The sequence below is a fragment of the Protopterus annectens genome, chromosome 14.part0 (assembly GCF_019279795.1).
Source record: "Protopterus annectens isolate FY-2018-M chromosome 14.part0, PAN1.0, whole genome shotgun sequence".
Lineage (NCBI taxonomy): Eukaryota > Metazoa > Chordata > Ceratodontiformes > Protopteridae > Protopterus > Protopterus annectens.
In genome coordinates, this window is record NC_056748.1 from 473,188,731 (window position 1) to 473,213,256 (window position 24,526).

General features: G+C 39.8%; 1 protein-coding gene across 1 annotated transcript in view; it reads right to left on the reverse strand.

Annotated features, from left to right (window-relative positions):
* Positions 1 to 24,526, reverse strand: part of PI4K2A (phosphatidylinositol 4-kinase type 2 alpha) — a 1,139,234-nt gene that overhangs the window by 768,170 nt on the left and 346,538 nt on the right. The window contains exon 3 of the mRNA XM_044056228.1: positions 3,004 to 3,135. Within this exon, the coding sequence (XP_043912163.1) occupies positions 3,004 to 3,135 (132 nt within the window). The remainder of the gene's footprint in view (positions 1 to 3,003; positions 3,136 to 24,526) is intronic.

Below are 24,526 nucleotides of genomic sequence, written 5' to 3' on the forward strand. Positions count from 1 at the left end.
AAAATAAATATTTCAGAGTAAAAGGTAAATAATTTCTGTAATAAAAATGAAATGTGGAAGGGCCCCCACCCCAGCAGGGAACTTATCTGCCCAGCAATGGAGAAACCTGCAAGAAGCAATTCGAACAAAAGACTGGAACCAGAATGAAGCCAAAGTACTGTATCAGTGTACCAAAAACACTTTATTTAACGCTTTCATCCTCAGACTTCTTCAGAATACAATCGCTCACAGTTTGCTTAAATAGATAATTGTAACCAGTTAAAACATAAAACCATTTGATTATGTTAATCATTGATAAAAACACTTCAACTTTAAAACAGTTGTTTATTTACATACAACCTGCGATTCTTTAAAAAAACCTTTAATATTTACTACATCACTTCTTTTATTTTCCATAAGACTTCTTTCTGCTCCAAATAATTCCTAAAATCCCCACCTCTCTAATCAGTCATATCTTGTTCTAGGACTGAAAAAGAAACTTTTATAACCTTGACACTGTTGGGTGTGTTTAAATAATGCATTTATATTGTCCTTCTTTCTAATGCTGTAGAAATGCTCTCTTATTTAAGGCTCTTGTTGTCATGCCTACATAGAAGGCCATACACCCAGTACACACTCCTATGTAGACTACTCCTCTACTTTTACAACAGAAATTTCCTGGGACCCTACTGTATAAGGTAATTGACTTAAATATATATGTGGTAGCTCCAAAATAAATCTGCATATATTACAGCATCTACACCTACACATACCACTAGGTTTGCTGGTATAAAGAGAATCTGAACTATACCTAGTACTATCTTTCTTAAAGTTTTCATATTGTAATTATTTTTGTATACAAAATGGGGGTGGGGTCCTACAATCTTATATAATTCCTGATTACCCTCCAATATTTTCAAATTGTTCCTTATAATATTACGTATGTGTCCACTGTCAATGGTCATCTCTAAACTACAAACCAACCCAGTTATTTCATCTGGGTCCTTTTTATTGTAATTAAAGTTCTGAAAAGGAACCTTCAATATAGGAGGATAATAATCATTTCTTTTACTAAGGACCATATCAGCTAATTCTCTTAAAAATGTCTCCTCATATCCCCTGATCTTAAATAAGGCTATTATAAACTCATTCTGTCATAAGTTGGCTGTCTTCACTTGTCATATGACTAGCTCACGTTTGCTGTCTTTAGGCATGTTATTCTTTATAGATCTAGGATGTTGACTCTTGTAAGTAACAATTGGTGAAAGTCTTTTTTCTATGTACACTACTTATAAAACTGTTTAAGGTGTTCCAATCTAAACAAATATCCAAAAAATTAACCTTCGTCCCAACATCCCTAATTGCAAACTTTAAAAAAATTCAGAACGTTGATTCAAAACTTCCAGAAAATGACTAACTTTTGTCAGGTCCATAATAAAAAAAACAAAGCCTGTACAAAGAGCACACTTTGGTGGCAGGAAAGTCCTGCAGGGTTTGGAGTCCACACCATTAATTTTATTTGGTTCTGCATGAGCTGATAAAGTTTGGATGCATGTAAGGTGGCCTTAAGCTCTCGAAGCTGGCCTTCTGTTACATCCTACGCAGACTATAACCCATATATAGTTAAGGCTGCAGCAGCAATGATCAAATAATGAGCATCACGTATTACAACCCCAACCCCTACACAGAAACATTAACACAATTCATAAAAAGTTTAAGGAACAAATGATTTTATCATAAATTTTCCTCAGAAAATTGGAAACTAAATGAAAACTCCAGCCAAGCTGGAACTTCCAATGAGTGACCTCTCAAACCTCTTGAATCGGAGGCACATGGGATATATGCAAATGACCCTTATGAACACCAGGTGTTTCAGCTAATTGGCGATTCTGAATGTTTTTTTCTTATTTTTGTAGCCTAGCAAGCTTATCAACCAATGCAGACAAACTTCCCCAACAGATAACAGCATGCAGCAAAGCTAAATGCCTCAGCCTAAATTTTACACATTGCACTAAACAGTATGTGAGACCCACTGTAGAAGTCACTGGTAAAATGCATCACAACACTGTAAGTAGCTTATAAACTTACATTTGAAAACAGAATGCACCAGACACTGCTTAAAACAGGAATACAAAAGGTACAATAATGAAGAAATTAAGAGACTATCTTCACAAAGCATGCTGGGGAAAGGGGAGAAATAATGGGATACAATGGACTGCTACACATGTCTTAGTCAAGAGAAGGCACAATCTTTAAAAGTACCAGGGTCGAACAACCTTGCATAACAGTAGCCTAGTCAGTCTACTTTGTAAAAGACAGCTCAAGTACATACATTCTTGTAATGTGCACGCAATCTGTTCAATTTATGAGCAGCTAAGTTTTTAGCAGGGAGACAACCCACGTTGCACTCATCACCCCTATATTTTATTATTCTCACACTGAGGTAACTGCACTTCAGGAAAAAAAAACACTCAGACAATTTAATGACTCCCCCCCCCCAAGGTGCACAGAGCTTGGATGACCCATTTGCTCTACAAAGCTGCAGGCCAAAAACAATCTGCACAAAGCTGGATGTTCAGCCAAGTGTCTTCAAGACACAGAATGCTTCTTAAAGCATGTAAAGGGGATATACAGACTCTGCTAAGCAATAATACAAACACACCATGAGAATTCTAGGTATTAAAAAAAGCTTTGATTAGAGCACGTCATCAGAAATTACAGAATGCCACAGTATAGTTAACTTCTTCAGGGAAAAACAGAACTTCAGCTTCTTTTTAATGCATAAAAGATGAGAAAATGAAGTATCTTGGTGCATTATCTTTAAAAAGGGGCATTTTTGCATCAGTATACATGTAATGCTATAAATACTAACAAATTCAAAAGGTTTCTCAGTTTATTTTTTCCTAATAAAAGCAATGTTACTAGAAATGGCATAATCAGCATGTGGCCTAATTCAAAGCATTGAAAAACCTTAGACTTGACTACATACAGTACACTTTTATCCAACATATTGATGCATCTTACTTTAGGTGGTAATCCAATCCTGTGAAATCTCTGCCCAACTTTGGGAACCTTCTCCATTGCCAACCTCTTCCCTCTGGATTTTACTCTGTCAAGTGCACTGTAGTTGAATGTTTCACTGGCTAAGGACACCACCTGAAAAAAAAGGTGCAACATGAACTCATTGTTACAGTGGTAGGGGAGTTTGATGCAAGCATATCAAGTCAAGGGCTAACATAGTGTTAGCCATACTGTGCAACAGGGGAAGGGGTCAGGATCATGCAGAAAGCAAGTAGGGGCCCAAAAGCAAATTGACTGTAGTCACCCTTTCCCATCCCTCACACAACAGGCATAAGCCAACTGTGTGTGTGTGTGTGTGTGTGTGTGTAACATAATGCATCACAGTGCCTACTTCTGATGTTATAGTGAAACAGTAAACTTAAATGATTATTCGATTAACACACCACAACAGAAGTACACACTATTAATAAAAATGTGCACTTCCCAACTGCCTTTGTAGCCAGCTTGGTTGAAATGGACATCAAAAGACAATGCAGCAATTGTCTCATGTTTACTAACAACCACCCACTACTTAAACCGAGTGTGTGTGTGTGTGTGTGTGTGTGTGTGTGTGTGTGTGTGTGTGCGTTTGTGTGTGTGTGATGTAGCTTCACCATGTTATACAAACCAGCAAACAACATGAAACAGACCAAAAGCCATTCTTTCTTTGCTCTTAACTGATGGGGATAAAAGAGTGGAAGCATATTTAAGTTTGTGCATCCTTTTCCTGGGAGTGTTTATAGAAAAGGAGCATTCCAACGTACAGTCACCTTCCAGGGAACCTGATTCCTCATTACAGCTCTGTAAGGGAACAAAATCTGCCCTCTCCTCCAGTCTCAGCAAAAGTAGTCCACCTATTTCCCAAAGCAAAAGTACAAGTGGCCTTGGAGAATATGCTTGCCTACCAGCTCTCAGCGGCTTCCCAAGGAGCAATGCCAGAGGAGTTGAGAGAAGCCAGTGGACAATCCGAGGGCTCAGATATAGCCAAACAGGATCTCCTACCAAAGACTAAGGCAAAGAGAAAGCCACTATGGATAAAGCCTCCCTACATATTTTTTTATTTCTTGAGGAATGTATGAGGAACTGGTACCCTGCTCCATAAGCTCTATGGGTCAAAGTCTTCAACATTTGGTTTTCTAAATGTAATAAAAGAGAACTATTCCCCACTTCCAAGAGTTTTACGGGTAAACGACATACAGATTGAACAGGGCTAAATTTCATGTTCCTCCTCAAGCCAAATATAGAGGATGTGTGGTAATCTTTACAGGGAATCTTGTGAATATTTTAACACTCACCCCCCCCCCCCCCCATCTCTTACACAAATTCAGTGAAGAACAGAGACAATTTTCTCATAAAAAAAAATTTGAAGGAAGTCCTGAACAGGGTACTTATCTGCCCACTTGATGAAAAGTAGCAGATTGCCAAACCTGAGAATTCACAGCAAAGTGCGAGACTTACTTGTAGCTTAAAAAGCAAGAACGTTCTGATTTTTTGTACCTGTATGTCTGCTCTTATACCGGCTCACCCTCGAGCTCTAACAGCAGCACAAGCACTCAGACAATGCCCTAAAGTTGAGGGAGCTGACTGGAAATCCAATCCTTGGCAAGATATCTCCCCTATAGCTTAGACTACTGCAACAGTGATCTAATGAGGAATATTTCATATTACTCCCAAGACAAAACAGCAAACGTCCTGACAGTGCGTTATGTAGCACTTAATGCTACATTTTAGGTGATAGGTGCCAACACACAGCTGTATTAGGATACTCATCATAAGTGTAAATGTGCAGATAGAATGATTATTGCTGAAGAACATTCATACTATGAATGAGTTTAGCTACAGGAAAACCTAAGTTTTCAGGACAGATCTGAAAAGTGGTATGCAGTCTTAAGAGATACAAAATCACCTCACTAGCTGTAGCCAGTGGTAAAGGGCTTAACAGCCTGCTCCATGTTGTGCTCATTTTTGGTGTAAGTGAAAGAATGCTGCCAACAAATGTTCTTTTATAGAAATGCACAGGGCTAGTATACAATAAAATCCATGTACAGTACCCGAAACAATTCATAAAACTTCCTCAGATCCTTCAGTACACAACAGTGTAGGGATATAAACTTGTGTGCTTGGAGGGAGTAAAGGTACATAGCTAGTATGCAAACTGGGATTCGCAATAGAGCTTGCAAGTTACAAACAACTGAAATGCAGAAGCTGTAGAGTGCAAAGGTAAACATGTTGCAAATACAGCAGCAGAGTGCTCTGCCACCATGGAATGGTTATGAGTTATTCAGCAAATCATAACTGAATAACAGCATCATTATTCACTGGAATGACATTACTGGTAAGATGTGAAAATACAATGGGCTGCAACTGCACATCCTAGGCTGTGCTGATTGCAGAAAAGGGCAATGCTATGACCATAATTTGCCCATTCTCGACACAAACACTCAGCGAAGCTCCCACCAACAGGGATGGTTGCCATACTAAATCCCATTATTATCATATTCTAATGATGATTTGTTTGTGGTCATGGGAATCGGGAATAAAACTTATGAATCAGACACTCCCATGACTGAGAAAAAGAGTAGCACAGTCCAAATAAAAAAAAATGGCCAAGGAACAGGTGATCCAGTGGGAGTATTTGTGAGACAGACCGTGTGGTATTGCCTGTGTATCCAAGTATGAGTGACACTGCTCATTTACATGAATGACAGAGCATGCGTGCTTGTGTGTACATGCCTTGTCTGCATATGTGTGGAGGGAAACAGAGGAACAATGTCTACAGCTTCTTAATTGGTTTGTTATTTAGCAGCATGGCAGGTGTTTTGCTCAGCTTAAAAAACCATGTCAGTATAGCTGATACACTGCATGCAGCATTCATCTGGGACTCTGCACTATGTCTATGAATACTAAGGCCCATTCTTAGCCTAAAGCCGAATGATTCAAGGAGCTCCTCCCAATTACAGACATACAAAGCACATCTAAAAGCAAATAAGGTGTAAATATGTGCGACTTCCCCACCTTCAGCCAGTAATCAAGGAGCCTGAACCCTCACCACTGACACTGGAGAGGGATGTTCCCTTGGAATAAAAATGGATATAGCCAGTATTTTCAGATGCAGCTCTTTGCATCAAGCACAATTTCCCTTAAAAGCACACAGGGAACACACTCAGTCCAAGGGCTGTTTTCTCTCTCTCTCTCCCTCACTCTCTTTCTCTCGATCCCCAGTAAGACTCCCCACTGGCACAGCTATAGAGTTGAGTCCTCAGCTGAGTGCCCAAGACAAGTCCACCACTCTCTCTGTGAAACTAGTGCTTCGTGCTCCTGCTCCAAACAGCTGACATGCACACTCTTGAGATTTTGTTTACACACACACACACACACACACACACACACACACACACACACACACACACACACACCTGCGAAAGGCTGGCACAGATTTACTAGCTATACCCCCTCCAGCCCAGACTACAAGGTAGGTACTGCCACCTGACACTCCAAAGCCAGCCACTCTAAGGCTCTTACAAGGGGACCCAATTATAATGTGTGAAATTTATATTAATACAAATGGTAATGTTTACCAATCAGCCAGGCTTTCACGAGTGGCCACAGTGTCACCAATAGATATAAGTACTCTCAAAGGTTAAAATATTCTCCAAAGTACTAGCCACAATGAAACGTTTAAACCTATTTAGTAATAAATAATAAACGAATATAAAAATATGACATATCTATTCACAATAAACACCAGAGTTTCATTCACAGGAAATATTAAAAATAACACAGATGAATAGATTCACACAGATAAAAAAAAGTACTTAACTAATCTCACTATATTTTCCTGACTGAACTAAAAAATTACTATTCCCTGGTTCACTTACTAGAGCAAGGCAAGATGAAGTGGGTGAGAGATCCTTCTTTGTCAGATTACAAAAACATACTGCTCTGAGACTTCAGTCTCACCTAGTATAAAAATATCACTTTTGTCCTAGATTACAGAATGACATCACATAATCTGGTTATCTGACTTATGGTTCCCATGCTACCCCCATTGCTAGAAACTGCCAGGATTTAGCACATGCACGTCAATAATACATGCACAGAGTTTTGCTCAGATCTGTTGCAGCTTCTGGAAGTCATAAATAATTTTCAAACCTCCACCATTCCAGAGAAGAAATTAGTTCACCCAAAGACAATACAAAAAGATTCCAAGTACAGACTTTTTGGCTGCATTGAGAACTGTAATATACAATATTTATGGCCTAAGATAGGTAATTTAATTTCAAACTATTTTCAAAGTTAGGTGGAATAAGAGTAACCTCTTCTCTTCCAGTATTCTCTGTTAAAAACATATACATTTCATCAGTTACAATATAGTCAGGACCCACTGTTGGTACATTTTTAACACAAGCAGCTTTACAAACCCATTTTCAACACAAGCATCTGTACAAATCAGTTTGATAAACTAATGGCATATAATTCTTTACAAAAGTCCGACTATCTGTGCTGGCATATGTTAAACATCTACTGCCCTACTTCTTCTGGCATAGCTGGTAATATCTCACATTGTCACAATATGTTTGTATATAAACCTTTGTAAAATATTTATAACGTGCCTTGTAATACTACAGTGGCCAAAAAATACCCTGCTTTGCCACAGATGCAAAAAGGCCCCCAAAACTTGTCCCTGTAACAGCTTGATGGATCAGAGGATGCTACAGGCCCTGTGTGGAGGTTATGGGAAGTGTATAAGGAAAGACTGATTAGTACCCACCTCAGCATCACAATGCTCAAATCAGAAAAAGGGGAAGGTAGAAGGGAAACATTGTTATAACAGTTATCTTACTCGTACATCAACTATTAATGGTACTTTCCTAACACATCTTTACTATGTTCCTCATATGGACCAATGTTACAGTAGTCATAATCTATTAGATGAGTCCCAGAGCTATGAATTGATAGGTGGCTAGTTAGTGGATAGATGCAGGTTACAGGATGCCCTGCAAAATGGCAATAGCAAAGCTTACCCTGCTACTGGAGGTAATGTCTAGTCTGTAATGTTTACAAAATGTGTGCAACAAGGACCAGTGTCTGTTTTCAGGATGGCTTGGTTTCTCACTTCTCTGATGAAGGTTATAGTGACTGTAGACCCTGTAGAATGTGTTCTTACATTTCTACTCAGAGTTTTGCCATGAGACAAGAAGCAGTAGGATATACAGACAAAACAGTCATTTGGAGATGGCCTGATAAGGAATGGTCTCCTTTCTTTGTTACTTGCAAAGGACACAAACAGCTGATCTGAAATTTTGTTTTTAATTCAATCTAGGTAGTATACCAGCCTTTGTACTACCAATGAGGGAAGAATTCTATCCACTTTACTCTGTGGGTTATAATGTGTAGAAGTCCTGGCTTCCAAATGGGTTTGAGGATCCCGTTAGCTTGAACCACTGCCAAAATCTTCTTTATGTCTTAATGTTGAGTTGTCTGCTGCTGCAGGTGCCCTAAACCCCTAATTTCCCTGACTGAGTTACCCGGTCTGTATCCTCCTATTTTTGCTGTTAAGAGAAGCTGGAGAAGGAGTTACGGGAACTGGGAGAGGAATTTGATTGGAAAGAGAGAAGGTGAAGAATCATGAACATGTCATGGTTGTCCCCTATACAGGGGTCAGCCCTGACAGCCCCAAGCTTCCTTTTTTTGGTGTTCTAGCCATTTGTCTTGCAAAAACCCTTCTTTCCATCACTGGCTACAATTTACCCTGGTGAGAGTAGCAACGCCAACATTTAGATGGGCAATTTCTGTCATATCTTTGAACAGAGGGATAAAACAACTGTTTAACAGACTATATGTTTTTCCTTTTCCTCCTTTTCTGTTCCTTGCTCTCAGCCACAATGACTGTTGTCTGATGATTGGTGCCACTCCCCCCCCTAAACCTAAGCCATGACTGACTGAATTTGACCCCCCAGGCCACCAGCCTGATTACATAGTTGTGGTAGCAAATTATCTATGTTCATGAGGGAGTGATAGTAAGTAAAACAAAATGCCCCAAACCAGCATCACCCACTCCTAAGCTCAGGAGTTTTTTTCTGTCAAGTCCCCAGTGGAAAGGGCATACTGTAAAGTCAGCATGTTTGCCTGGGCATTCCCATTCATTGCTTGTTGAGGACTGCCCTTGTCTCAATTCTCACACACTGCTTGTAAGATACTGATGTCTTTCTCCAGCCTCAATTAGAGAGGAGCATGGTACTGAAAAAGCTCATACCCCCTCCCTGGCCACAGCATTACCAAGCCTAAGCTCACCTTCCTGTCCAGCCCACAAGCTCTCTGGATTGCTACTTGATCTTGGATCACTAGCATCACAGGTAGATGACCTGCCCAAACAGGCTGGCCTTTTCCTCCATTTTTATTCAATATTTACTGAGCAGCGGGTCCAAAAAGCAAATCCTTGTCTAACAGGGCATTACAAGACTGTACTTTTACACCCCCCGGAAGAGGCTGTATCCTCAGTTAGGCACGTTTCTTGATTACTACCTCCACGGTGGCAACCTCGGATGCTGCAACTACAGCATCACAGCCACATCTGAAAGAGTGCTTGCTCACTTTACTGTCTAGGTTAGTTCCAAAACTTAACTTCAGAATTTCATCAGAAATTTCCCCTGCTGACCTAGTAGCTCCAACAGTATTTCACCACATACATCTAATAGCTGAGAACTTTGAAGGCCAGAATGGCTAATGTACAGCTCTTTCTCTCAAAGTGGTCTAACCTGCTACTCTCCTAATCTCTAAGGAGTGTCTTACAGGTTAGAACCAACTTAGACCCTTTCTCTGCATGAAGAGATACCACAGTTTGATCTGCAGAGGGAATCTTATAAAGGAACTTGCATGTATCCTGGACATGGTAGAACTGGTCTGTCCTCCTAGCAGCAGGGGCACTAACAGTCTAGTTCCAGAGATGCTGCTAGACAGCATCCAGCAAAGCCAATGGCTTATAGGCTTCAGAGACCAAAGATCACTGCATCTTTTCAGGGCATCTATCATCTCTTTGGCCTTCCATTTAAAATGATCCATCATTCTAGATAACGTATCACCAAATGAAAGGTCTAGCGGAAATGGAGGAGACAAATTGTCCTTGGTGTCAGTGTCATAACCCAGTGGGGAAGGTGTTTGGAAGAAAATGCCAGATTTTCCATTTCTGAATCAGAAGACTCCCCCATCCTCTTTGGGAGTGGGTTCTCTTTCATCTTCGGAGTTGGACCTCCTAACACTGAAGACTAATCTTGTCTAGGATGCAAGTTTTCACAATTCAAGTCTATCTTATGACTGCAGACATCCTCATGCACAAGGACCAGGGGAACGCCATCTTTTCCTTCAGGAGCTACAATATGGGCATCAACTTCAGGCTCCTGCAGTGAGGTATATGAACTGGCCACTGATAAAGGGCATCACCAAAGGCTTATGCAGAAGAGATGCCAAAGCTGGGGGCTGTTACGATGCCTCATTGGACCAGTGCCCTTGAGTCCATGGAGACTTCCAAATTTACATGAGTCAAACTGGCATCCCCTAGCTACCACTGTTCATTGTCAGATGAGCACTTCAAGAATATCTTTTGTTCTTTTTGGTCAGAACATCCGAGAAGCATCAGTGCCAGACTGCTTGAGAGCATAGCAGACTGGCAGGACAAAGCCTCAAAAGCCTATTTTTTTAGCTAAGCAGTTCTAGAAAGCAAACTTGCTTCACCTCATGGTCTTCTTACTACAATTAGCACAGATACCACAAAAGGTGATGCCATGACTGGACCGAAGACAAAAAAATACTTAGTTTGAAAATCTTCACGTAGAATTTGTCTACTGCAAGCACACTTTTTTATTGGGTGGACATACCTTAAATTATGTGGGACATTTGACCCAAACACAAAAACAACACAATGTACAATGGAGCATACACTATTAAATATATGTACAATGGAAAATGTATCTGCTACCTCTGGATTAACAGGCCAAATCGAAACACAGATGATGGTCAGCATAGACCATGATGCTAAATGTTCCATGGCAAAAAAAAAAAAGAGCTAAACATGGTGCAAGCACAGATCTTTACACTAGGAGCATAATGATGCCCCAGGGAAGCAGATGTACACCTGGACAGGAGAAGGAGGGTCCAAAGCTCTAGAAGTCAGGATGGACATTGGACCTTCAGTGGCATAAGTCCAGTTGGTTATAATTATTGCAACATCAATCTGTATGAAGAGCATCTAGCAATATGACTGGGCTGCAAATAGGTCTATCTTTGGATAGCTTCATCCATTTCATTTATGTCCAAAATCCCTCTCTGTCCAACAGCCATTAATGGGAAAGGACAGAGGTATGACATGCTTTTAACAGTATAATATTGCATTACTACTGACTATTGTGATAATTTCCAGAGCTCACAAAAAAGGGGTGTGGCAGTATTACTAAGATTGGGCTGCAACAAGCCCTGCAGGATGTAAGTGGCAAACTCAGCTCTTGCACTGGAAGCAATATCCAGCCTTTAGTGTTTAGACGAGATATGGACTGAGGACCAGGTTATAGATCTACCCGTGTATCCTCCCTCCCAAGAAAAGCCAAGTGACTAATGTACCTGTTTTGATATGGGATCTGACATGCCCTTCAGCTTTTTTTCCTATGACATGAGTAACAAGAGGAGATACAGTTGGCTAGCCATTTAGAAAATCTATGTTTATGGACTGTATTTTCCATCTTGCATGGATTTAAAGGTAAAAAAAAATTACCTGACGTTGTAAAGTGTTTGTTCTTATCTAAATTATACCTCAGATGTTTATGCACATATAAGGAATGTAAAATTCTCTCATGCTTATCCTAGAGGTAAGGGGAGAAGACAAACAACTGTACATCTTGATTCAGGGAAAACTCTGTCATCAGTCTAGGCATAAAAGATTTGTCCTCATGCCAGCTATCTTTATGCAGCATAAAAATGACATTTTGTTCATTAATGTCTACAGCTGAAAGAATCCCCTGGTTGATGTGATGGCAAAAGAAAGACAGTGTTTCAGGACAGAAATGTCAAGTATGTCAGGATAGCTGGTGCAGGGTGGCTGTGCAAGCTTTTATGCAGCAAAGATGATGTCTCGTGGTGGAGCAATTTCTGTCCTGGGTAGTTTTAAGTGGAGAACTCTTCCAAAGCCATCTGACAGGTTGCAGTGAAGCAAAGGCATATGCAGGATGACACAGCTGAGAGGTGTACATTCACTGTGGCAGATGCTCATTCAGTATCAAAAAGCACAGACAGGTACAGCAGAATTACAGATATTAAGGCAGAGAAAGGGTCTTGATTCATTTTCTGTCACTTGATATGAAATATTTTCCACTTGGCCAGGTGAACTATCCTGATAGCTCCCTCCCTAGTATATTTCCTAAATTTCAGCATAACCTCTGTAAACTGGTGACTGAAGAGCAGAGTGGTCATATCATCCAAGCTGGAAGCTGTAGCATCTTCAGGTCAGGGTAGCCAGATGCCTTTGTCCCGAGTAAACAGATCTAGCAGTTGAGACATTGTGAAAGTCTTCACCTTGGAACCAAATAAAAAGGAAGAACCAATACTGCCTGAACTAAAATGGTGCTATTAGGAGCACCCCGGCCCCTCTTGAATTACCTTTTGTATTACCCTTTGGAGAAGGGCAACCGAAGGGAATGTATACAGAAATTGACTTGTCCACTTGAAAAAGGCAGCTTTGTGTGGTGCTTTGGGGCAGGCCTTTCTCAACTGTTTGTTGCTCAGAGACGCAACCATCTCTCTCCTCTCCCTGGACCAGAATACATTCTGTACAATACCCATATGCAGAGATCTTTTGTTGCTCTGCTCAGGTGGCCCACCATGGAATTCATTTGGGATGGGACGTAGACTGCTGTTAGACTCATCTGTAATAGTAGAACTACTTCTCAAGCAACCACTGCCAGTCTGCATAGGAGGCAAGACTGACATCCCCCTTGTTTATAAACCACATGACTGTAATGTTGCATTTTACCACCTGTAGTACTCCTTTTTTCCATATAGGCTTGAATGCTTTGACTGTTGAGACTGAGTCAACATTTCTTTCATGTTGGTATTCTTTGTTCTCAAGAAGGTATTTCATTTGTCCTGAACTTTCAGGCCATTTGAATGGGCTCCACAAGTTAAGCCAGAGGCCCCTGCAGTCACAGTTTGGTTTGGTGGGTCCTGTTTCAAAAGTACCCCTTTGTTTAGTCTGACATGGATGGACCATCATTCCAGCTACTGTCTCGGATAGGAATCCTATCCCCTCCAGAGACTGACCGAGCTGACTCCACATATTCCTGAAATTTACTTATTTATTTATTTAACGTTTGTTTGCCAGGAGTGCCCGACTAGGCAAGAAACCCATTTACGGCAGAGGCCCATGGAGAAAAGCTCCATGTATATCACAAAATACATAGCATATCAGATCACATTTCAATATAATTTGAAAAACTCACACAAAAAACAATTCACAAAGAAATTCGTCATAGTACAGAAGGGAAAAAAAAACACCTTACAACATTGTTCAAAAGCTCACAAATCTGTCAGAGCACAAGCTTATTCGATTTGTAAGAATTATAAAATAGTTCACATACAGTTTAAGAAGTAAATGTTACATTTTTAGGCAGCAGCAGTGTGAACTTACAATTAAGAGATTATTGAATAACATGGTTATTACTATGTAGTGAAAAGCATAGTGTGACAGACTTTTAGGTGGGGGAGCCTATGGTATACAGAAGAGAGAGTATAAGGGATAGCAGGTATTTTTTAGCTGTACTAGGGGTCTAGGAGTGTGGGAGAATAGGGGAAATAGTATTACCCTGGAGTAGTACACGAGCAGAGCCAGTTTTCGTGGATACACTACTGGAGCTTTCTCACATGCAGCCTTGCCAATGGTACCATCAAGATTGTGGAGGCAATGTAACCCAGAGCCCTCAAGAATACCCTTACTGTAAAGTTGAGCTCTTAGAAGAACTTTCTTTGAAACACTATGTTAGGAATGTCAGGTTGTCCAGAGGGAAAGGGCTTTCTGGTTGTACATATCCACGGAAAAAAATCACTCTTTTGGATAGCATTAGATTTGACTTAGGAAGGCTGAAAGAAAATTCCATGGTTCAAATTGCCCGAATCAGACAACCATGTAAGAAATGGGAGATATGAATGCCCTTGGCTCTGCAGTATGCCATTGCTGGTGCCAGTTACTCTGTAAATATGGGAGCAGTAGTCGAACTAAAGGGCAAGAAGGCAAACTGATAATGGGAGCCCCCACTTCAACTATGAGAAAACATCTAGCATCCCTTGGTCCCTGTGGACTGAAATATGTCAGAGTGAATGGTAAGTGTTAAAGGAAATGTAATGCCGCATGAAAAAAATGTATTATTGTTTGTTTTCTTTTATATTAAAGTATGTGTATTTTTGTCACTGTTTTAGTTGTGATTTAATAAAGAGGTTTATTAAAAAAATAGATAAGAAGACATGATTGAGGTCCAATGTCATCATTAGAGTTTATAGGTTCATAGGGTGGTACTAGGCTATCGGCCCTAGGGCCTATACAAGCCTAGCCATAACAGTTATCTGGCGATTTCTTCCCACACTATTTACTTCCCTGGATCCCTGTCAAGCAGAGCGACTGACGTGATCCCCGGGGTGAATTTCCTTTCTCCCATCCAGGAGACCACTGCTCACCTGTGTCCGTAAGTCTTTTATCACACTTTCGGTGTTTATTGTACTGCCACCTATGTGGTAATTTACAGGTACATAAACATTTCTTGGCATTGAGCTTGAGCCCATGGCTCTGGCACCAAGCATCTGTTTCTGTAAAGCCCTTTTGTAGAGTATCCACATCATTTAGGGATTCAATAATGGCTCCCAGTTTGCAGTCATCTGCAGACTTTGTTAGCCAGAGTCCCTTAATGTTGGCCTGTACTTCAGAGAAGTAGATGCCAAACAAGAGCGGTCCCAGGACTGAACCCTGAGATACTCCACTTGTCTGGAGCTGGATTTGGAGTCAACTACTTTTACAGTGTGGGTTCTGTCAGTAAGCCAGTTGGCAACCCATTGAGTGATGTAGGGATTAATGCCCAGCTTAGTAAGTTTATCTATGATTCCAGACTGGGGGGGGTGGTGTCAAAGGCCTTGGCAAGGTCCAGATAGGCTGTGTGGACCACCTTACCCTCATCCACGGCTCTGGAGACTGATTCAAAGGAGTCAATCAGGTTCAGGAGACAAGGTCGGCCCTTCACGAATCAAAACTGGTTGGGGTCCAGTGTTTGAAGGTTGCCAATGTCTTTGTTTATAAGTTTCATGATAATATGTTCCATGGCCTTGCAGATCAGGCTTGTCAGACTGATGGGGCGGTAGTTTCCAGGATCCAAAGTGGATCCCCCTTGTGGAGTGGGATAACTGTAGCTGTGTGCCACTCAGTGGGCATGAAGCCTGAGGTGAGGGTATGACTAAACATGACACTTAGGTGAAGTGCCAGTTCATTTTGTAGTTCATATAGTACACCGCCCGGGATGTCATCTGGTACCATAGATGCTGTATTCTTAGCTTTGGAGAGTGCGTTTGTTACCTGTGTGGCCGTTATTACTGGAATTTGGCAATCTTCTGGTACTGAGATGGGCCATTTAGGGGGTGAGAGGGGGGTAAAGTTGGCACTGAATCAATCTGCCAGGATATTGGCAATATCCTTGGGATCAGTATATTTAATGTCATTCTGTTGTAGCTCAGAGCAGATCTGAGCATTGCCATTTAGATTATTGATATTGTTATAGAATATCTTGTGGTTGTCTTTGGAGTCTCTGGCAATTTTATTTTGGTAACTAGCTTTGGAAGATTTTATGATGGATCTCAGCTTCTTACTGAGGCTAGTAAGGGAGTTTTTTGCATCCTGGGATTTTCCTCTTTTCTGCAACAGAGTGTCTGTACTGTTAGCATTTTGAATTTTAGAACTTTTCTAAAATTATTGAGCTTGGGACATGTCCCAAGTGTGGCTCTCTTTCCTGGGCACTATAACTAGCCCGGAGTAAACCTCTTATTTTTGTCTTCTTTTGGCACCATCTCAATCATACCTTAAAGAAGAAGGTTCTCAATGAGGAGGAAGAAGGTTCTCGATGAGGAGAAGTACAAGATCTCTCTAGTCTTTTAGTATTGGTGGGTCTGACTACCATGGATTTTGCTCAAAAATGAAGGCTATACCCTTGGGATACCACTCACAGGATGAACTTGTCTTTTGTGATGTTTTCCCAGTTTGCTGAGAACTGTGCCAGTCTGTCTCATATTCTAGAGTGAGGATGGAGACGGTCTAAGGAGGACTCAGGTAGGGGGTTGAGTTAGGTTAAGGGAGAAGGGGGAGCTCATTTTAGTCATGGCTGCTTCCTTTCTAGGATACAACTCTGAGAGCTCCTAGGTTTCCCCTTCTGGTCTCTCTCCCACTTTTTTTGTACAGGCCCTTTTTACCCTTATCCTGTCCTCTTGCCCTGTCAGCAATAACTAGGCCAAGTCTTGAAAGGCTAACTTTAATATCTTGGTATTTAAGGGAATTCTGTTCACACTGCACAGTCTTCCCTCTCTCTTCCCATCTCTTGAATACTTTGAACTCAAGAAACAGTTATTTATCAAGTGGGTTATTTAGGTATTGCGCCTTTACATATCCTGCCAGGGGATGAAGCCTTAGCCAGGCACTTGATAAGACTGCCTGTGGCTGCTGCCCTGGAAAATGCATCAGCAGTATTATACCTACACGTATTAGACTGCTTAACACTTTGACGAATAGTCTAGGCTGAATTCTGAAAGTTCTTCCCCCAGATCTTCAGAAAGCTTCCTTATTTTTCTTCTCAGTTGGTTGAAGAGTTCACAGAGGTAATTTGTCAAATGTTCATACAATTAAGTGTACTGAAGGCCAGGGTGGTAGCCATACATACCTTAGTCTCAAAATGATCAAGGATGCCCCCCCCCCCCCCCAGTCACTGGAAAGAGCATTAGGAAGCAGATCCCCATTTCAGTAGCCTAAGCTATATGGGTTATATCCTGCCCAGGATATGACAACCTGACAGCTTCCAAAGCGAACGGTATTTTCCGTATGAACAGCTTGGGGAAAGCAGTATAAAGTGAGTAGTTAGGGCACCAAATCTTCAGCACTTTCATACTTCTGATTAATAGAGGCCAGAGTATGCTAAGTACCTGCTATGAAAAAAGGGAAAGGAAAAATATCCATACCCCAGCATAAAAGATAATCAAAATAGGGTGCTGGAGAGAGGGGGTTCCTACTGGAACAGTGATCTATTTAAACATGTAAGGTTATGGTAAATTTACTTACACAACTGTACTACGTTCATCATTAAATCACTGTTGCAGTAGCCTATGCTGTATAATACCAAAGCTGAGAAGGAAGATGATCAGAGTCCAGGAGACCCTGAAGAATAGCCCTAGCAGTGTCTGTCTGCTCTGAACCTAGAGAAAGAGACTATTTTGTAGTGTTTGGTCAAAGTATGCACAGATGACCAGTTGCTGCCTCTAGTGTATTTCTAGACTCCACTCCATTCCAAAGAAGTATCCACAGCCCTGGTACAGCGGGCCTTGACCCTGCCTGGAAGTGTCTTGTTATGGTGACAGTAACAAAAATCAACAGCATGAGATTTGCCATTTAAAAAAATAATCTATTTTGAAGCCAATTTTCTCTTTTTCTTACCTCTGAATTCCATAAGATGTGCATCCTGTAGCTGTAGTATCTGAGCTGACTTTGGAAATCCAAAGTGTGCAACATTCTTCCCCCCCCCTACTCTTTGGTTCTGGGTAGAAAGCAGGGAGATGCATGGCCTGGATCAGTAAAATCTGAAACCACTTTAAGCATTAATGAAGGGTTTATTCTCAAGGTTTTCCTATCCTTGTGAAACATTATACAAGGCTGAATCACCACAAGAGCTTGTAACTCAGATACTCTTCTTGCAGAAGTCAGAAAAACAGATAGCACTGTTTTCCAAGAAAATAACCTCACTTGAGCCTCATAAGCAAGTTCAAAAGAAAACGTGCAAGTTTCTTCATTACAAAATTAAGATACTAAGAAGGAACCACATGTCTTCTAGGTGGATAGATGTGTAAAACCCAATTCAAGAACCGTTTCACTTGACACATGGCAGAAAGGGGAGGATCCTTGGGCAGACAGACAGCCAAGAAGTAAACCTTGATAAAAGTGTAAGAAAGCCCAGAGGATAAGGATTCTCAGAAATACTGTACAACCACAAGCATCTGGTCCTGAAGCGGATTCTGTATCATACTTTGGCACAAACTACAAAATCTTTTCCACTTAGCTAAATATGCTTCCCAAGTAGCAGGTTTCTTCGCCTCTAATACCTGCTGCACATTCTCAGAAGATAAGTGCCTAGAAGGTATTAAAATGGTAACCACTTGAAATGTCTAGACTCTCACACAGACTGAATGGCTGAAAAAATGGACTTGCTTAGGGAGTTGTTCGATGGCTCTTCATCTGCATTTTGAGTAATTTTTTTTTTGGTGTGTCAACACTCACAGTGCAACATTTCAATAGGGAGCCTATTAAAACTGTATCATCCACTCAGTCAGTTGAAGTTTTTTTTACAATGGGATGCACCAAAAAAAACATGTACTGTAAGTCTATCCTGTGAGGATCCTTGTAGTAATTCCCCCTTGCCATTTTCAAAAAGAAGGGAGAACAACTGCTGCCTGGGCCATAAGGGGGTCAACCACAATTATTTTGGTAGAGTCCTTTTGAACCTTTAGAAGAGCCCTAGTTAACACAAGAAAGGTTAGAAAAGCATATAGGAACATTCCTTGGGACTGAAAAGATGCATGTCTTTGTGCAAGAACTACTGGAGCAGAATTTCTTAAACGGTCTGTTGTGAATGGAGGAAAGCAGATATATTTGGGGAGTTCCCAATAGTTAGACCAATTCCTGGAAAAAAAAACTCTGTTTCATCTACCATTTGTGATGGTCTGTCCTGGTCCTGCTAAACTTGTCTGCAACAATATTCTGCCCTGACAGAATATAAATAGCCTGTAAAGAGATTGTGCTGACTTGCTAGTTCCCAGCCTATTACATTTACTCTGCAAAGGGAGTAGGATCTGTTTCTACCCATTTATGCACCACATAACGGAGGTGATATCTGTGATTACTAGCAGGAGGCCTGGACCCCAAAGATGATTTACAGATTTTAGAGCACTTAGCCATTATTTCTCGGACATTTATGCGTTTCAGTCTGTCCTGCATATTCTATAAACCCTGACATTTCACCCCCTTAGATACAGTTCCTCAAGCAAACTCTGAGGCATTTGTTGTTACAGACCGAGTAGGGAAAAGGGTAGATCTAGGTTGAGAGATAGCTGGTCCACCCACCACTGTAATGCCCTTTTTACAAATCCCAGTACTGGAATTTGAAAAGACAGAAGTACTGGTGAAGGGTCCAGACTGATTTCAGGAATCACTGAATTTTCCTCATGTGAAGTCCAGTCAAAGGAATCATGAGAGAATTACAGGTTTACTGTTGGTTACAAGATTATTGGCCCAAAAGCCATTTTAAGCCTAGACAAGCTTATCCCAAATTTACCAAAAAACTGCTTACACATGTCAATACCCAAAGTAAATTTATGGTTACAATGCTGGCTCGTACACTTCAAGCTTTCATAGGCTACCTCTGTCAGTTATGGATATTGGTGCCAAACCACAGGTAAATTTGCGATTTCCCACATTAGGATTAGGGATGAGCTTTACTTCACAAAGACTGTAAGCATGTTCTACAGAAGGGATAATCTTTGAGACACATACTTGTCCCTCCAATGACGTTTATGTCACAGATGAGATTTAGGTCCTTAGAATGGGTATTTCTGATGCTATTTGTTTTGTGGATGTGCAATGAATCCATCACATTTTAGAGGTCATGAAAACCAGAATCCTGAGATATCCCTTGTCAGATATAGGAGACTGGTTAGAGAATATCAGAAAGGAGTTTCTGAAGAAGTCCAACTGCACAACAGAATGAAATTGCTTAGACTTCTATTTTGGATAAACGTTGTCTCTTCATTCCCTGGTGGGTAATTTCCAGTGTGCATATACTTTTGCATACTGGATTTGTTCTCACATGGTTTTGGAGTGTTATTTCTTGCTTAGAATATCAAAGCTTGTTCCCTGTAAATTTCTACTTAGTCCTGAAGGAAAGCCATCATTAGCGATGCATCCAGGAGAAATCCCAGAAACAATATCTTGTGAGAAGGAATGAGCAAAGAGTTCTCTATGTTCACCTGAAATTCCAGAATGAGATAATGATCCTCTGGAACCTTCTGTAGGAGACTGGTATGAAAGTCCAGTTGAAGGTGCACAGCAAAGGAAGGAAAAGGAAATAGTGGCGACTCTGATGTAGATAATGTTGCAGAGTGACGGGCCAAATGGTTCCTGTATAAAGGAGCAGCAAATGAAGCAGGGTGAATCTGAAGAGGATATAGCACAAGATTTTCTGGAACTTTCTGTACATTACTCACAGGAAACAGAGAGCAAATAAGGTGCACTCAATCCAGGAGAAAATGATTTAAGGGATGGTCTGCTTGATTTAATAGAGACAGAAAGACATATTAAGACAGATGAAAGAAAGAATACAGAAACCAAATAAGATCCAAAATGTTAGAAGACTGATAATAAAAATGAACACAATAATCAGGACTACTAAGAGAATTTCATTTGACATAGCAGAAATAAATAGAACATATCACTATGCAGCTAAACTAATAAAGTGTTATCAGAAAAACAGAGTAACAAAGGAAAGGAAGGGAACAAGTAAAATGCCACCATGGAATCACTGAATATAGAAAACTATAAAACAGTTAAGACAAGAAGTATCAATGTTAGAATAATACAATAAAGGAAACAGGTAATCAAAAATACTTGGATACAAGTGATAAAAGCAGCACATAGTACCAAAGCAGATCAAGATTTACCATATACTATTGCCAATAATAAACTGAAAATATCAGCACAGGCAGAAAACGTAGAAGGTATGCACAGAAATAAAAGGGAAAAGTACAAAATAAACAAATTATGAATGCCCAAACAGATTTTTATAACGAATTGGGCAACAAAGCAAATAGAATAGAAACACCACCAAAAAAAGAAGAGATGGGCACATTTTGGAGAAGTATTTATGAAGACCATGTTGAACATAAAGATGCTGAATGGATAGAAGAATTAAAAGAACAAGTAAGGAGCTCTGCTGTAGAGCATATGAAACAGGATGAAGTAACAGCCAGCAAAACTGAGACAAAATTATGAAAATGACAGGAAATAACTGTATAAAAGTTCAACCTGCAAACAGTGTATGCATGTAACACAAAAGCTGGAACTAGATATTTAGCAAAAAAGGTTTTATATATAAAAGGCGGAAATAATAACATTTCAATATAATGATGCTTTCTGTAATGTTTTTAAATGTCAATGGTATCAATGATAAACGCAAAAAAGGAGTAGTAGTGAACTATATTAAAAATGTAGAGTACAAACAGCTATGCTACAGGAGACACACACGGAAAGAAATTAACATGTGAATTTGATACAGAAAGGTTTCAGGATGGTTATTTAATGGAACAGCTGGGACAAAGGAAAAGAGTACTTATATTAATTGCAAGACGAGTCCCAATAGTGATAGAAGAGTATAAAAAAGATAATAATGGTTGATTTGTAGTACTAAGAGGCTACTGGCAAGGGAGGAGGAGAATTACACTGGAATGTACTTACATTCCACCTAAAACTGCTATAATGGAGCTTAAGAAAATTCTGGGAGAAATGATCAGCTTTCAGCAAGGAATATTACATAGAGGTGGGGAGTGGAATTTGAACTGCAGCGGTGAAGATGTGTCTGAGGGGGCCCAAAACAGAAAGAACAAAGGAGGGTAGACTTTTGAAGAAATGTATGAAAATATTTGGCATGGAAGATGTAAATTCAGTACTACGAGTTTGGTGTGAATTTACATATTATTCCCCAAGATATAAAAACTGGTCTAGGCTAGACAGAATTTCAAAGGAACCTGTGTATTTTCATATAGTGTGGTATTATTTTGTTGTTCTTTACTCGTGTTTATTGTATATAGTCTAGTATTACTTCATTGTTTATTGCCCATACTTCACATATACTGAACTTTTACACTCCCTGTAAGCAATGTAAATTTGAGTTTAACCTACTAATTTTTCTCATATAATTTTCGGGTAACCATATATTATACTTTTGTTTTGATGAAATTCTCTGTAATCTATGTAAATTTGTGATTAAGCTAATTTTGCTTCTGGAGCTCGTCTTCCATGAGCCTCCGCTGAAAATTCTTACACACCTAGTCGGACTTTCCCAGTAAACAAATGCCAACTAAAATAAAATAAATAAAAATAAAATAAATTTAACTCAAGTTCATGATATGCATCCAACAACTTCAGATCATGCACCAATAACAACTAAAATAAAAACATAAGAGAAAGAAATAAAAATGAGACACTGGTGCTTTCCCACCCATCTGTTGAAAAGACAGGAATATAAGGAATGGGAAGTGAAAATTATTCAGCAGCTATTACAGAAGATAGAAATTTCTTCTGAAAATATAACTAGGGAGCGAGATAAAATTAAGGGGGAGTTTAAAAATATGGTGAAGTAAAAGAAAGGGAGATATGGTTAAGAAGTAACAAGAATTATTCAGAGGGACTGACAAATGTTAAAGAATTGCAGAATAGGGGGAAATCGCACTAAACAAGAAGAGGAGCAACTGCAGAATGCTGAACAGAAAATAAGGGATTACCTCAATAATATGCATGAGTTTAGAAAGATTGCTGTTAAGCACCTATTTTTTGATAATAACTCTAGAACACAAAAACTTTTAACACAACGACTCAGCCAAAGGAAAGTAGAAAGGGCTGTCACCAAGCTTAGGGAGCCTACAACAAGGAAGGAAACAAGAGATCCTGTGGAGGTAGTATGGAAATCAAGAAAAGGTAAAAATGGAAATATTTATGGAAGAATTAAATATATGTCATGGTTAGAGGTAGAGGAGGCTCAATTACTAACACTTAGGATAGGAGAAGATAAGACAAAAATGGTGATGTACAACAAATCTACAGAAAAGACAACAGATGGTATTCCTGTAGACGTCTAGAAGCTAGGAAGGAAAAAATTATAAAGATATGGAAGGTTTTGTTTAACAGTATTTTAATAGGAGGAGAAATACTATCATCCTGGAAGAAAGCAGTGGTAGCTATAATACCTAAAGAGAGTAAAGATCCATCAGATTCAGCTTCATACAGGCCCAGTCCAATAACAAATCATGATTATAAAGTATTTATGTCCACAATGGCTAAAAGAATGGTAAAAGTGATGTCAAAATTGATAGATATGGATCAATGTTGTTTTGTGGAGGTGAGGCCAACATTTGACAACATTAACAGAACACTGATTATCCAGAGGGAAGCAGAATGTAAGAAACTGCCACTGTTGTCGGTGAGTCTTCATGCAGAGAAAGCATTTGACAGAATAAGCTGGGATTTTATGAATAGGGCAATGGAAGCATTTGCATTCCCTGATAAAATTATGAGGTTGATCACGAGGATGTATGAGGGATCGGAATCGAAAATTAAAGTGGGTGGGGTCCATTCTGATAATTTCTGTTTGAGCAGAGGAATAAGGCAGGTGGATGTCCTCTTTCCCCTTTGTTAATTGCATTATATTTAGAACCACTGGCAAAGAAAATAAGGGATTCAGAAATTCAAGGATATAACTGTTATGGTAATCAAGAAAAGCTGGCTATGTTTACAGATGATATTATTTTATACCCAACAAAAACAGAAAATAACATTACAGCATTGTGGAACATTTTGGACGGTTTTAAATCTTTAATGAAGCTAAACAAAGGCAACAGCAGTAAATTATGCACCCACACACAAATTGGTTTAGCAATGTCCATATTTATGGGGACATGATAAAATGAAGTATTTAGGAGTATGGATTAAAAATGATTCCAGTGTGGAAGCTAAGGAAATGTGGAAAGAGACTAGACAAAAAAGATAATATAATAACTGAGAAAATGGAAACTCTGTTATATGGACAGTAAGATACAAGAAGTTGAAATGTTTTAGTCCCTTTAGTCTTATACACAGGTCAGGCATATTTTTTTATTAAAACAGAGGAAAAGATGTGGGTGGCAACTAATAAAGAGCTGAAGAATTTTATCTGGGGAGAAGACGGCAAGAGGTGAGTGGGATTATCTGATTTTCCAATAGAACAAGGTGGATTGGGATTACCCAATTTGAAGGGGTATTCCAGAGCAACACAGTTAAGGCTCCTATATATAGCACAAGCAGCAAGCTATAATTCAAAATAGAAAGGAATGATGATGAAATGGGGGGAAGCTCAAGAAACAAGTTATGACTGGGATTTTGCATGCAGACCTTTAAGGAGAATAACAA